Source organism: Dioscorea cayenensis, chromosome 19 (genome assembly GCF_009730915.1).
Source record: "Dioscorea cayenensis subsp. rotundata cultivar TDr96_F1 chromosome 19, TDr96_F1_v2_PseudoChromosome.rev07_lg8_w22 25.fasta, whole genome shotgun sequence".
Lineage (NCBI taxonomy): Eukaryota > Viridiplantae > Streptophyta > Magnoliopsida > Dioscoreales > Dioscoreaceae > Dioscorea > Dioscorea cayenensis.
Genome location: NC_052489.1, coordinates 26170131 through 26181616, shown reverse-complemented (window position 1 = coordinate 26181616; position 11486 = coordinate 26170131). Strand labels below are relative to the sequence as shown.

The following is an 11486-nucleotide window of genomic DNA, read 5'->3' as shown; positions in this document are numbered from 1 at the left end:
ATGCGGGTTAGAATAGTACACTTGTGGTTTTAGACTTCGGTGGTTCCTCGACGAATGCTACTCCTTCTTCTCTCTATTTATAGTTGAGACCTCATCGTCTGAAGAAAAACCTAGCGAAGTATCTCTTCGGGATCGAGTTCTCTTTCTCTTTGCTTCTTCTTTTTCGGTAATTCAATCGTTCTACTGTAGATCTTGCTTGTTTCTGCTGCGATTTAGGATGTATGGCCTTGGTTGATGTTTTTTGTGATCTTTTTTTGGTTTTTGGTAGAAATGAGTAGCTCTGGGGTTTCATGGAAGTTGGAGGACCATCCAAAGCTTCCCAAGGGGAAGACTGTGGCTGTTGTGGTCTTGGATGGATGGGGCGAGGCTAATCCGGATAAATACAATTGCATTCATGTTGCTGAGACACCGACCATGGACTCGCTTAAGAAGGTATGAGATTTTCCTTGTTAGTGCTTGCAGAGTTTTTATTGTTTTTGAGTTCAGATTGGTTTTTTAACTTTGTTTGTAGATGAATCAGTTAACTGTAAAACAGTGAAATTTTTTTAGCTTTTAGCTTGAATTTTTCTTATTTCTTTATTTTTGCACTCAGAAATAAGCTAAGTTCTTCAAAGTAGATGTGTGTTTGCTTGTTGAATACCTTGAGAACTCTCATGGAAGATGGTTGTTTGTGATTTTCATGATTTGTGATCTTTGTTTGATTTTTTTTTTTTTTAATATTTTATTTTTGATTTGTCAAGTAGAAGATAGAAGCTATTTCCGTCTTATTTATAGTTTTTTACTTCCGCCAAAATAATTCAATTTATGGTTTACTAATTGGTGGAATCTCATTGACATTTTAATGTGCTTTTCAAAGGGTGCTCCAGAAAAATGGAGGTTGGTAAAAGCTCATGGCAAAGCAGTTGGTCTTCCTACTGAAGATGACATGGGAAACAGTGAAGTAGGTCACAATGCACTTGGAGCTGGACGAATTTATGCTCAAGGGTAGGCTTTATTGCCTTCGCATTTTTTTTGTTTTATCTGATTCTCAAATTTAACTCTTTGGTTTTGGTTTTTACTTGTTATTTTGTTAAGGGGAAGTTTAGTTTGTCACTTCTTATTACGCAAAATTTGGAATGTGGCTTGTTTTTGGATTTCCACTTCCTTTTCTCGTTTTTGACAGAGTGATAGACCACAGCTTGAACATTTGAAATTTTGGGTAGAGGCTAATGCTTGCATTATTTTGCTAAATTTCTTTGTGTTTGTTTCTCCATTTCTGTTGCGGTGATGATCTTCAGAGACTTTGTTTACTTTTATAGTTTAGAAAGACAATTTATAAATTCTTTAACTTTGCTAATTTTTTTATTGTGTTTGTCAGCCACCATTATTAATATTGTATTTGTTTGAGTTTCTACCTTTCCTTGCAATTTCTACAAACTCTGCCCTATCTCTAAAAGAATGTATGCATCATCACTGGTAGTCTTTGTCATAAAACCTATTGCCCTGGTGATGTTTAAGCACACTGACACATCTATTTTTTTATTTGAAGTAACACACTTAACATTATTTGTGTAATCTGCATATGAATTTAAGTCAGCCATTATCGCTAATAGCATTAGTGTGGTTTTCCTAGATAAAAAGATCATGGGAAATGAAAGTAAAGTAGCGTGTCTAAAGCATGCATGTTCCGGATGGAATTTTGTTTCCACATGTTCCAAATGTTCTAAAAGCCATTGGAATAATCTGTTTAGTTTGCCTAAAACAATGTAACTTATAACTTGTATTTTTCACAAGATTAACTTGAAAGCCCTCAAGTGAAAGATTTTAGCTTATATATAATCATTTTAAAGATTTTAGTTTAGATATATGCATTTCTTGTTACAAGCTGTATGGGATACTGTATTTTCTTAATGACTAACTTTGAGTATATCATCTTGTGTCCTGTGGTGTTTTACTGATGTATTACTTTTTAATTAGTGCCAAGTTGGTGGACTTTGCACTTGCATCTGGAAAAATATATGAAGGAGAGGGTTTTAAATATATCAAGGAATGTTTTGATAAGGGCACTTTACATCTTATTGGATTATTGAGTGATGGAGGGGTTCATTCACGGCTTGATCAATTGCAGGTATTCATGAGCCTGGATGATCTCATTTAATAACCTGTTCTGTTTTTCTCTGTTATTGACATGCTGCTCTACAGTTGCTTCTGAAAGGTGCCAGTGAAAATTGTGCAAAAAGGATCCGTGTGCATATTCTTACTGATGGACGTGATGTTTTGGATGGTACTAGTGTTGGCTTTGTAGAAACATTAGAGAATGACCTTTTAAAGCTACAAGAGAAAGGTGTTGATGCACAAATTGCATCTGGTGGGGGGCGAATGTATGTCACTATGGATCGTTATGAGGTGCTTGCTTGATTCTTTGTACTATAACGATAGCAAACAATTCATCAATGTTAAATTATATGCCATTGGTGTTAATCATTTGTTGTTCATTAGAGTGATTCAGGGTAGCATGTTTCAAATATGTCATGTTAAATTATAGCTGGTTTCAAACATGATGTGGATTACATGTTTAAAGTTGTGTCTAAAAGTTGCATGATAAATGCTAAAAAAACACATTTAGAAATATCTAGTTTATTTGAATAATTTTATCTAGGAACTAGGGTTAGATGGGTGATATACATGTTTGGAGGTTCATAAAAGGGTTATACAGGTCGACTTGTTTATGACAAAAAAAATTGTGTTTTAATTTGTTCAATTTTGTTGGTACAATTGACTATAAAAGATAAAGATAGATCTCGAGGTTGTTTGAAAATTGTGATGCATTATATTGGAACACTAATGCATTTATTGGATTTGTGATGTTGTGCATTTTATGTTGGATTATTATGTTAAAATATCTTCCTTTCTCCAATAATTCATAATATATATAATTGGCATGGCATGAGTTAGCAGCACAACTTAGCTAGAAGGATCCGGATACTAGTGTATTCTGGATTACATATAACTTTTTTATGACTTCAGTGTTTAAAATCATCTGTCAATATTATTTACATGGTGAGTAGTCAGTTTGACATGTGTCTTTTCTCTGGTTTCTTAATTTTGCCCCATGCAATATTATCTAAGAAACACATTGCTTTGTTGCAGATATGAAATATGTTTCCTTCACTGAATGGTTGTGGTTCAGTTATAATAATAAATATAGTAATTTTCCTGCATCTCCTGTCCCTTTGCAGAATGATTGGGGGGTTGTTAAGCGTGGTTGGGATGCTCAAGTTCTTGGTGAAGCACCACATAAGTTTCGAAGTGCTGTTGAAGCCGTGAAAAAGCTCAGAGAGGATCCCAATGTTAACGATCAATATTTGCCCCCTTTTGTTATTGTTGACGAGAGTGGGAAACCTGTTGGGCCTATTCTGGATGGTGATGCTGTTGTAACATTCAACTTCCGAGCAGATCGTATGGTGATGATTGCGAAGGCATTAGAATATGAAGATTTTGACAAATTTGATCGCGTCCGTGTTCCAAAGATTCATTATGCTGGAATGCTTCAGTATGACGGTGAACTGAAGCTTCCAAAACACTATCTTGTAGATCCTCCAGAGATAGAAAGAACATCTGGTGAATACTTAGTGCACAATGGAATTCGAACATTTGCTTGCAGGTATTGTGTTACATCACATGTTTCTTATCATTATTTCCAGATTGGTTTACTTTTATAGAATAGTGGGGTTTTCACACTGCTTTCTTATTTTCATTTACTTTTTGTGATATAATGTCTACGTAGGCTAAGAATTTAGAGACCATGATATATATTCATTCTAATGTTTAAGTTAGAGTTTATGGAATTGCATGTGTGGTTCTTTTCTTGTAGCAAAAATTGTTAGGACATAGAATGCTGTAACATGGTATTTGTGGTGACATTAAAACCATATTGAATGTAATGTCAAGTTTAATGTTTCCACTACCTTGTGTAGCGCGATTTACTGCATTCATTTGCCATGCAATTCTATTGCAGCCACCTTGAAGATGCTTATTTTTCCTTACAGCGAGACAGTCAAATTTGGTCATGTGACCTTTTTCTGGAATGGCAATCGGTCTGGTTATTTTGATGCATCCATGGAAGAATATGTTGAAATTCCTAGTGATGCTGGAATTACCTTCAATGTGCAACCTAAGATGAAAGCCCTGGAAATTGCAGAGAAGGCAAGGGATGCTATTCTCAGCCGCAAGTTTGACCAGGTAGTGTCACATAAATCTACGGTTGATTATCTCTCACATTTGGATGAAATGATTTGCTTATTTTCTCTCTGGTGTTACTGATGTATGCCTTCAGGGAATCAGGTTCGTGTTAATCTTCCCAACGGAGACATGGTGGGACATACAGGTGACATTGAGGCCACTGTTGTAGCTTGCAAGGCTGCAGATGAAGCCGTCAAGGTAATATCTTGGTTTGGATAAGTTCTTTTATCCAGCACTTCAGCACTTCAGCACTTCATCTTCATCAGTTGTGTTAAAGGATCATTGTTGTATGTATGCATATCTTCATGTTAGGCCTTTTCTTTATTTTTATTTATTATTTTTTTTTGTTTTTATTGTGAAAATTGATGGCCTATATATATATCTTGATATGCAGATGATTTTAGATGCCATAGAGCAGGTTGGTGGGATCTATGTTGTCACTGCTGATCATGGAAATGCTGAAGACATGGTGAAGAGGAACAAATCTGGCCAGCCTGCGCTTGACAAAAATGGGAATATTCAAGTTCTCACATCTCACACGCTTCAACCGGTATGCAACTTCTTATCCTTTTCTTCTCAGTGTCAACTTAGAAAAATGCATTTAGGTTAAGTTGCGAGCGTCTGCTTTCGTGCTTTAAATGGTGATCTCTATGATTTATACTCATGGTTTCTCTTAATTCGTCACATACTAAATGATTTTTTACAGGTACCTATTGCTATCGGCGGACCTGGACTAATGCATGGAGTACGATTCCGGAGTGACGTGCCTGATGGTGGTCTGGCAAATGTTGCAGCTACTGTAATGAACCTCCATGCCTTCATTGCTCCTAGCGACTATGAACCAACTCTGATTGAAGTGGTAGACAACTGATAGGCATTTAATTGCAAGTGCTATTGATGTTTATCCACGCATCAGTGAGCTCTAAATAATTTTGTTTTTGGAATCAGAGTATTGTTTGCAGTCTTGATGGATGGTTTGTATAATGTGACTCGCTAAATTGTGACATAACTGTCATTTTAATGCTCTACTTATTCTACTCAATAATTGCTTCAAATGAATTTTCTGTGCAATTGATGAAAAATATTCATCTTTCTAATAGGATGAGCTGCTTTTTAAAGTGATACTATACCTTGGATCTAGGTAATTAGAACGGCCACTGTATAATTAGAAAGTTAATTTAATTGATTTATTTAATATAAAGAGCATTCTTCTCTCTTGCTCCATCTAAATTCACTTCAACTTTCTTATATGAATTTCTATTTTTATAATTCATCTAAAATAAAATAAAGTGGAAATTGCCAAAAAAAACCCTTTAAGTTTGTAAAATTGCCAAAAACACCCCGTTAGTTTTGCAATTCCCAAAATCCCCCTCCTTTTAAACTCTTATGTTTTTCAAACCCCCAAACCCCTCAGAATCTGGATCGAATCTGAGTGAGCTTTTAAATTTTTTTGACGTAAAAATGCCCTTGCATGGGGAGTCGTGGGCTCAGCACCTATCTCGGCGATTTGAGAGGAAGTGGGCGGTTTTCTCCGTAGGGTAATCCCGAGAGACTAATTTATCGGAGCCGCATTTGCTTTTTCTCAACTCACGCCTTCGCTTTTTCCATTTCCAAAGTCGCCTCCGAGTTGTCTCTCACCGCCAAGCCTCCGAATTGGCATTTCCCATCGCCTTTTCCCTTTCCACCCAGATCTCAAGGAGAAGTCCCCGCGAACTAGTTGGCATTTCACCGCTTGCAATCTAAGGTATCGAGTATGGTTTTTACGTTAACTGCTCAGCTATAAAGAAAGATTTTTTTCGGGTTTTGTTTTGTGCTCCCTGCTTTTTGTCTGGAAGATATCAAGTCTCGTAGGGGGATTTCTACCGGGGTTTTGTTAGTCCAGGGAGATTTCTCACTGGGGTTTTGTTTTGTTTTTGCATTTTCAGAGTATACACTATCGAAATAGTTTTTTTCGATTGTTATGATTTCGTGTAATATTTATAATGTACATTTCCACTTTCGCTTGATATGGGTCTGCGCTTTTACAAAAGGAGGTCGACGCTTAAGAAACGAGATGTTACAGCTTAAAATTTGTTGTCTCTGCTTAAGTATTCTAGTCTCGCTTAAAAAAATGGGTCTCGCTTAACATGTTATATCTCCGCTTAATAACCGAGAGTTTACCGCTTAAAACCTTATATTTCCGCTTAAACTTTTTGTCAATCACCGTATGTTGAATGTGTTGTTATCTGTCGCAGTGCTTGTGATTACGGGCGGTCAACCTAGTTAACTGGGCGATGCTATTTTTACACCCTGCTAGGGAGACCTTAGTCGAATTGAAAGATAACATGACCCCTCGATTAATCGAGATTATTCGAAGGACACCGCTTGCGCTGCTCATCGAGCTGGAAGCTATATACCAAGAGAGGGCCCTTCTTGATTCTTCTTTTGCAACAGGTACGATGGTCGCACTCAATAAATTCAGGATCTGGGAAAGCTCGCCCGAGTTTCTGCACCTCAAGACGTGGCCCTCGTCTTGGTCTCACGCTATGCGATGGCGACGTAGTGGTCTTTTCGTAAGAAGAAAACCAGTCCTGCTCAAGGGCTGCAGTATCTATCAAAGACCCACGAGAGCACAGAGATTCCATCAAGAGCACTCGCGCAACTTGTCTCGGCTGTAGGGAGTAAGAAGATAATTTTTGTCAAACTCCCGACGGTGCATCGCACGGGGACAGCCCTCTTCCCAAATACATCATGCCGTTTGCCCGAATCGATCGCTGATTACGCCGATGATCTACCACCCATGGGCGAGTACGCATGGGCTAGGCAGCGACTGACAAGTGGCTGTATGGAGGATATTCCACAAGCTACCGCCCGAGTGCAAGATAGATGCGCCGAAGAAGACCAACATGTGGTACATTAAGGGTTGCTCTATCGCTGCTTAACGATCGGGTTTTTACGAGTCGACCGAACGGGAAGAAAGTCCGTTTCGCAAGATCCCAAGGATGCTGGGCTACAGGGTGAAAGTACTTTCACCAAAGCAAGCGACTTTGAGAAACGAGCTTGTCATCGCTCGATGGAAAAAGAGGTAATAAATCATGGACAATGTTTAATATAAGTCTTTAATGTTTAAAACATTTTATTTAGCGCTTAACTTTAGTATTTACCGCTTAAAAACTTATTCATACTTGTTTAAAATATTTTGTTCTCCGCTTAATTACATTCTATAACGCTTAAATATATAAACACCTGCTTAAATATAGTTTTTTTATAGTTTAAAATGAATGATTTTCACTGAAATTGTTTGGTTTATATATGTTAGTTTCCCGAAATGGTTCTGCGAACGTCAAGAAGAAATATTTGTTGGGGCCAACCGACTGATGGATGTCATCGCTCCGAACCACTTGGGTCGAGGGCTGCAGGATGAGAGGGCTACTCTATCGCGCTGGCCGGACGCCTGCTCTCCTACTTCCACCCCCACCACGCGCGACGCATTCCTCGACGCCGGAGAAGCCCTCCCCTACCCCGCAGATCAGAACAACCTCCCCTACCACGACAACGATGAGGGCCTCGATTGTGGCGCTTTCCGACCATGGCAGTTCTCCGACCGCGGCGTACCCAATCACCGTGATATTAGGCTAAGATGTCACCGCGAACTCTTACGCAGCATGCCAGATATTGACGACCGAGTTTCCTCGGCTTGCCGCCGTGGTTGAGGCGACGGAAGGACGTTTCACAACCGGCCGCGCCATCCCTCGAAAGAATCGAAGCACCCGGGACGAACGAGGCGGCTGAATTTGACGACGACGACATCATCGGAAGGTCATTCCAAGGCGACCCACATTCAAGAGACTTGCGAAAAAGAGGAGAACAATATCGCCTCGTCTCCACCGCCGTCGACGATGAAACAATAGCAATACCATCGGGCTACCGATGTCGTTGCTGAGAAGGACATCGTGATGATGTGGCCGCTGCTGGCTGAGAAGGTCGCCGACTCTCTTCTCGATGAAATCGCCGACCCTGGAACCGGCTCGCCGAGATTGCGGCATCAAAGATGGACACAATCCCCAAGATCAAGAACAAGTTAAGGGCGTGTCTCCAAATGATGTCATTGTCATGGCCACGGCTGAGAAGATCGTCAACCGTTGCCGCTGGCCGTGAGCTGCGGGCCGACAAGAGTCAAGAACTCAGTGGTGACACAATCCTACCACAACAAGAACCATGTGAGGATGTGTTCATGCGGTCGATGCTGCCGCGCCGCTCGTCCCTCAAGATCGGGCCGTACACAATCCCACAACAAGAACAACCATGTAAGGATGTGTTCGCAGCTGATGCTCGCCGCCATCGCCCCCGTGATCGAAGCGAAGATGTCGCAAGACCCCGACCGAGCAACGAGAGAGATGATCAAGGCCAATCAAAAATTGGACTGCACGGCTCGAAAGCTTTTTATTCAAGAAGAAGAAATGGGTCAGCCTCGAGTCGTTTTAACAAATACGAGTGTGAGTTGATGAGGATCTTCCTCAACTCGCTCTATGGACTCGTAAGTGTAAAGTTTTTATGATATTGTTTTAAAGGTTTTATTATAGTGTTTAACTATTACCTAATAGTGTTTAATACCTTTATGTTATCATTTAATTTGTCTACTTAACGCTTAATTATATATAATATCATGTAACAATTGATAATATCATTTAAATATTTACAATATGGTCTTATTATATCTCGCTATCGCTTAACCTCGAAAGACTCGCCGTGATGGAAGAACGACGCGTCAAGACCACACGCCGACAAATTATACACACGCTTAAGGGAAGGAGATGGTCATCGATGATGTGATGGACGCTCAGATGCATAATACAAAAAGTCACGAGCAAAGAGCCATATCCCTTACAAGAAGCCGCCTCCATCACCGGACTGCATTACTGCTTACGCCAAAGCGTGACGACGCACTACGACACAATTATGGCTATGATCGGGGATGTCATAGCGCAAAACCGCATGAAGTTCAAATTGTCATCCTCCCGATAATCATGAATGGCTACTTCCCATGTCGCCGTCCCCGACAACGACAGACAAGAATACATGCATTATTATTCATGTTCGGGCAATGATAAGGACGCATTGACATGGTAAGTTCTTTAATTACGTCCGATTAATATCCTGCTTGGTATTTAAATCCCAGATTCTAATCTCGACTTGCATATCTCGACTAGCTGAATCTATTCGACATTTGTGTCGAGCATGGAGTTCTGCATGAGTCCCGCTGACGAGAAGCACCCACTCGCATCGACATAGAAACCCCACGCCAAAACAAGGAAGCGCCGATTGCGCCTGCCTCACGCTATGCGGTTTATCGAGCAATTACTTTGGGGTGAGAAGCTACGGCCACCGCAGCATGCACGCCCTTTACCCTCGGGCATTAAGGTATGTTACCCGTATACTTGTGAGGAGGGTAGGCAGCCATTCACGCATAAAGGGGTCGTCACAAGCTGGTTAATTTTTTTGTTTTTGAATAACATGTCCCTGTGATATCCGATCGTCAATTTTGTTTTCAAATGTAACTCGACAAATTCAATTCATTGTTTTCGTGTTCAAGAGCAATGACTTGTATATCTTAATGTAAATTTTGTTTGTTTTCGAATTGTAAATCAGGTTAAATTCCATCTCGGGCTCATTTCATTGTTTAATTTTACGTTTCTAATTGTGTGACATTTCACTTTCATTGCTTTAAAATATACTATATATCGCTTTAAAACATCGATTGAAATGTTTCAAATTACAAACAGATCCGCTTAAAATAACAACGCTCGCTTAAATATATTCAATTCATTGTAAAGAGTAAGAGTTTAAATATAGAAAGTTGCCCATCAATACACAATGTTTCCCTCACATCGCTTCGGCATTTATTAACAATGCCTAGTCGGCCACGCCTATCATGGTAAAGATCGCCGATCGCGATCAGATTCACGGCAACTAGCGAATGTATCTCATGGACATCAAACGCTATGCGACTCGATCCTCTTTCGCCCAGGCCGCCCAGTCTACCTTCTCGCCACAAAGTGCTCACAAACGAAGCTCACGATTTCGTCTCAAGGCCCGCCATCGCTCGGCATGGGGAATATAGCCTCTTTAGACGCAGCTTTTATAATTGTCGACTCGCGAAGTACCCGCTAATAAATCGATGTACGTCATGCGTCTGCGTCAATGATCATTGCGCAAACGTGTTTCGCAAGGGATACCATAAACTTGCCACCTTCGATACGTAACAAGTTCGATGGCGTAGATCCACGTAGTTGTCGCAGACCGGGTCGATTACTTCAGAACGATCATCGACACAACGACCAACACGTAAGATTTCTACCGTCCCTCAACAATGATCTCTACTCGAATGTACGCCCGGGCGAATAGGTCTCCCATTTGTTCGCTTGTTCACGCCCGTTACATAACACGCGATCAACTCTGAACCTCGCAAATAAGGTTAAACAAAGACAATGATGGTTAAATAATTCAGAACATGGTTAAACATTATCAGAAATATTTAAACGAAAAGGATTAATATTTAAAGTCGAAAAGTGTAATTAAACAAAGATTGAGAATGTTTAAAGGGTAACACCGAATGTTAAGTGTAAACCAACATTCGCAGCATCTTTATAGAGTCGACCATTTTCGCCACCGTAAACGACGAGCTTCCTTGATCCAAGCATCGAACGACTTCGCGACGCTTGAATACATCTCACCCCAAATCGATCACCTCCCGAATGCATAATTCGACCAATGTGTCATATCCGATTTATTAATCAACCAGCTCGATGAGCTTCGTGTGATGCTGGCCCTCAGTAGCTCATTTTACGGTATCATCGAAATCTTTAGCCGTGGATGCCCACGCACGCGGAAGCATATGTACTCAAAGACTTCTCCCTCAACGCCTTCCCAAGTCCTGACATCGCTTTCATAAAATTGGCCTCCAAATATCAAGACAGATGCATGTGGCGTAAGAAGGGAAGACTCTCATCAATGGCCACTAGGCCCTCGACCGTCTCAAACGGAGGTAATTATCTCATGATAATCTCCATCCTCGTGATAAGGCATCGCCTAACTTAGATATGAACCAAGTCCAATTGGCATCGGCCTCGCTGGTCGACTATACCGAAGGCGACGCGGAAAAACTATTGTTTTTCATCTTTCCCCGCTGGCACCCAAGAGCGTACTTCGATATTTTCCAAGGAGGTGGGTACCATCGAGAAACGAAGCAGCCGCCCGGGTGAAGCCCTCTCGATCCCGCAATACAC

General features: G+C 40.5%; 1 protein-coding gene across 1 annotated transcript; it reads left to right on the top strand.

Annotated features, from left to right (window-relative positions):
- LOC120250230 (2,3-bisphosphoglycerate-independent phosphoglycerate mutase) lies at positions 1-5280 on the top strand. Its single transcript, XM_039259025.1, has 10 exons — positions 1-166; positions 269-432; positions 857-984; positions 1957-2107; positions 2182-2385; positions 3219-3643; positions 4029-4221; positions 4324-4419; positions 4616-4771; positions 4928-5280. The coding sequence occupies exons 2-10, from the start codon at positions 271-273 to the stop codon at positions 5090-5092; spliced, it is 1680 nt and encodes a 559-aa protein (XP_039114959.1). The 5' UTR covers positions 1-166; positions 269-270; the 3' UTR covers positions 5093-5280.
- Positions 5281-11486: the final 6206 nt, after the last annotated feature.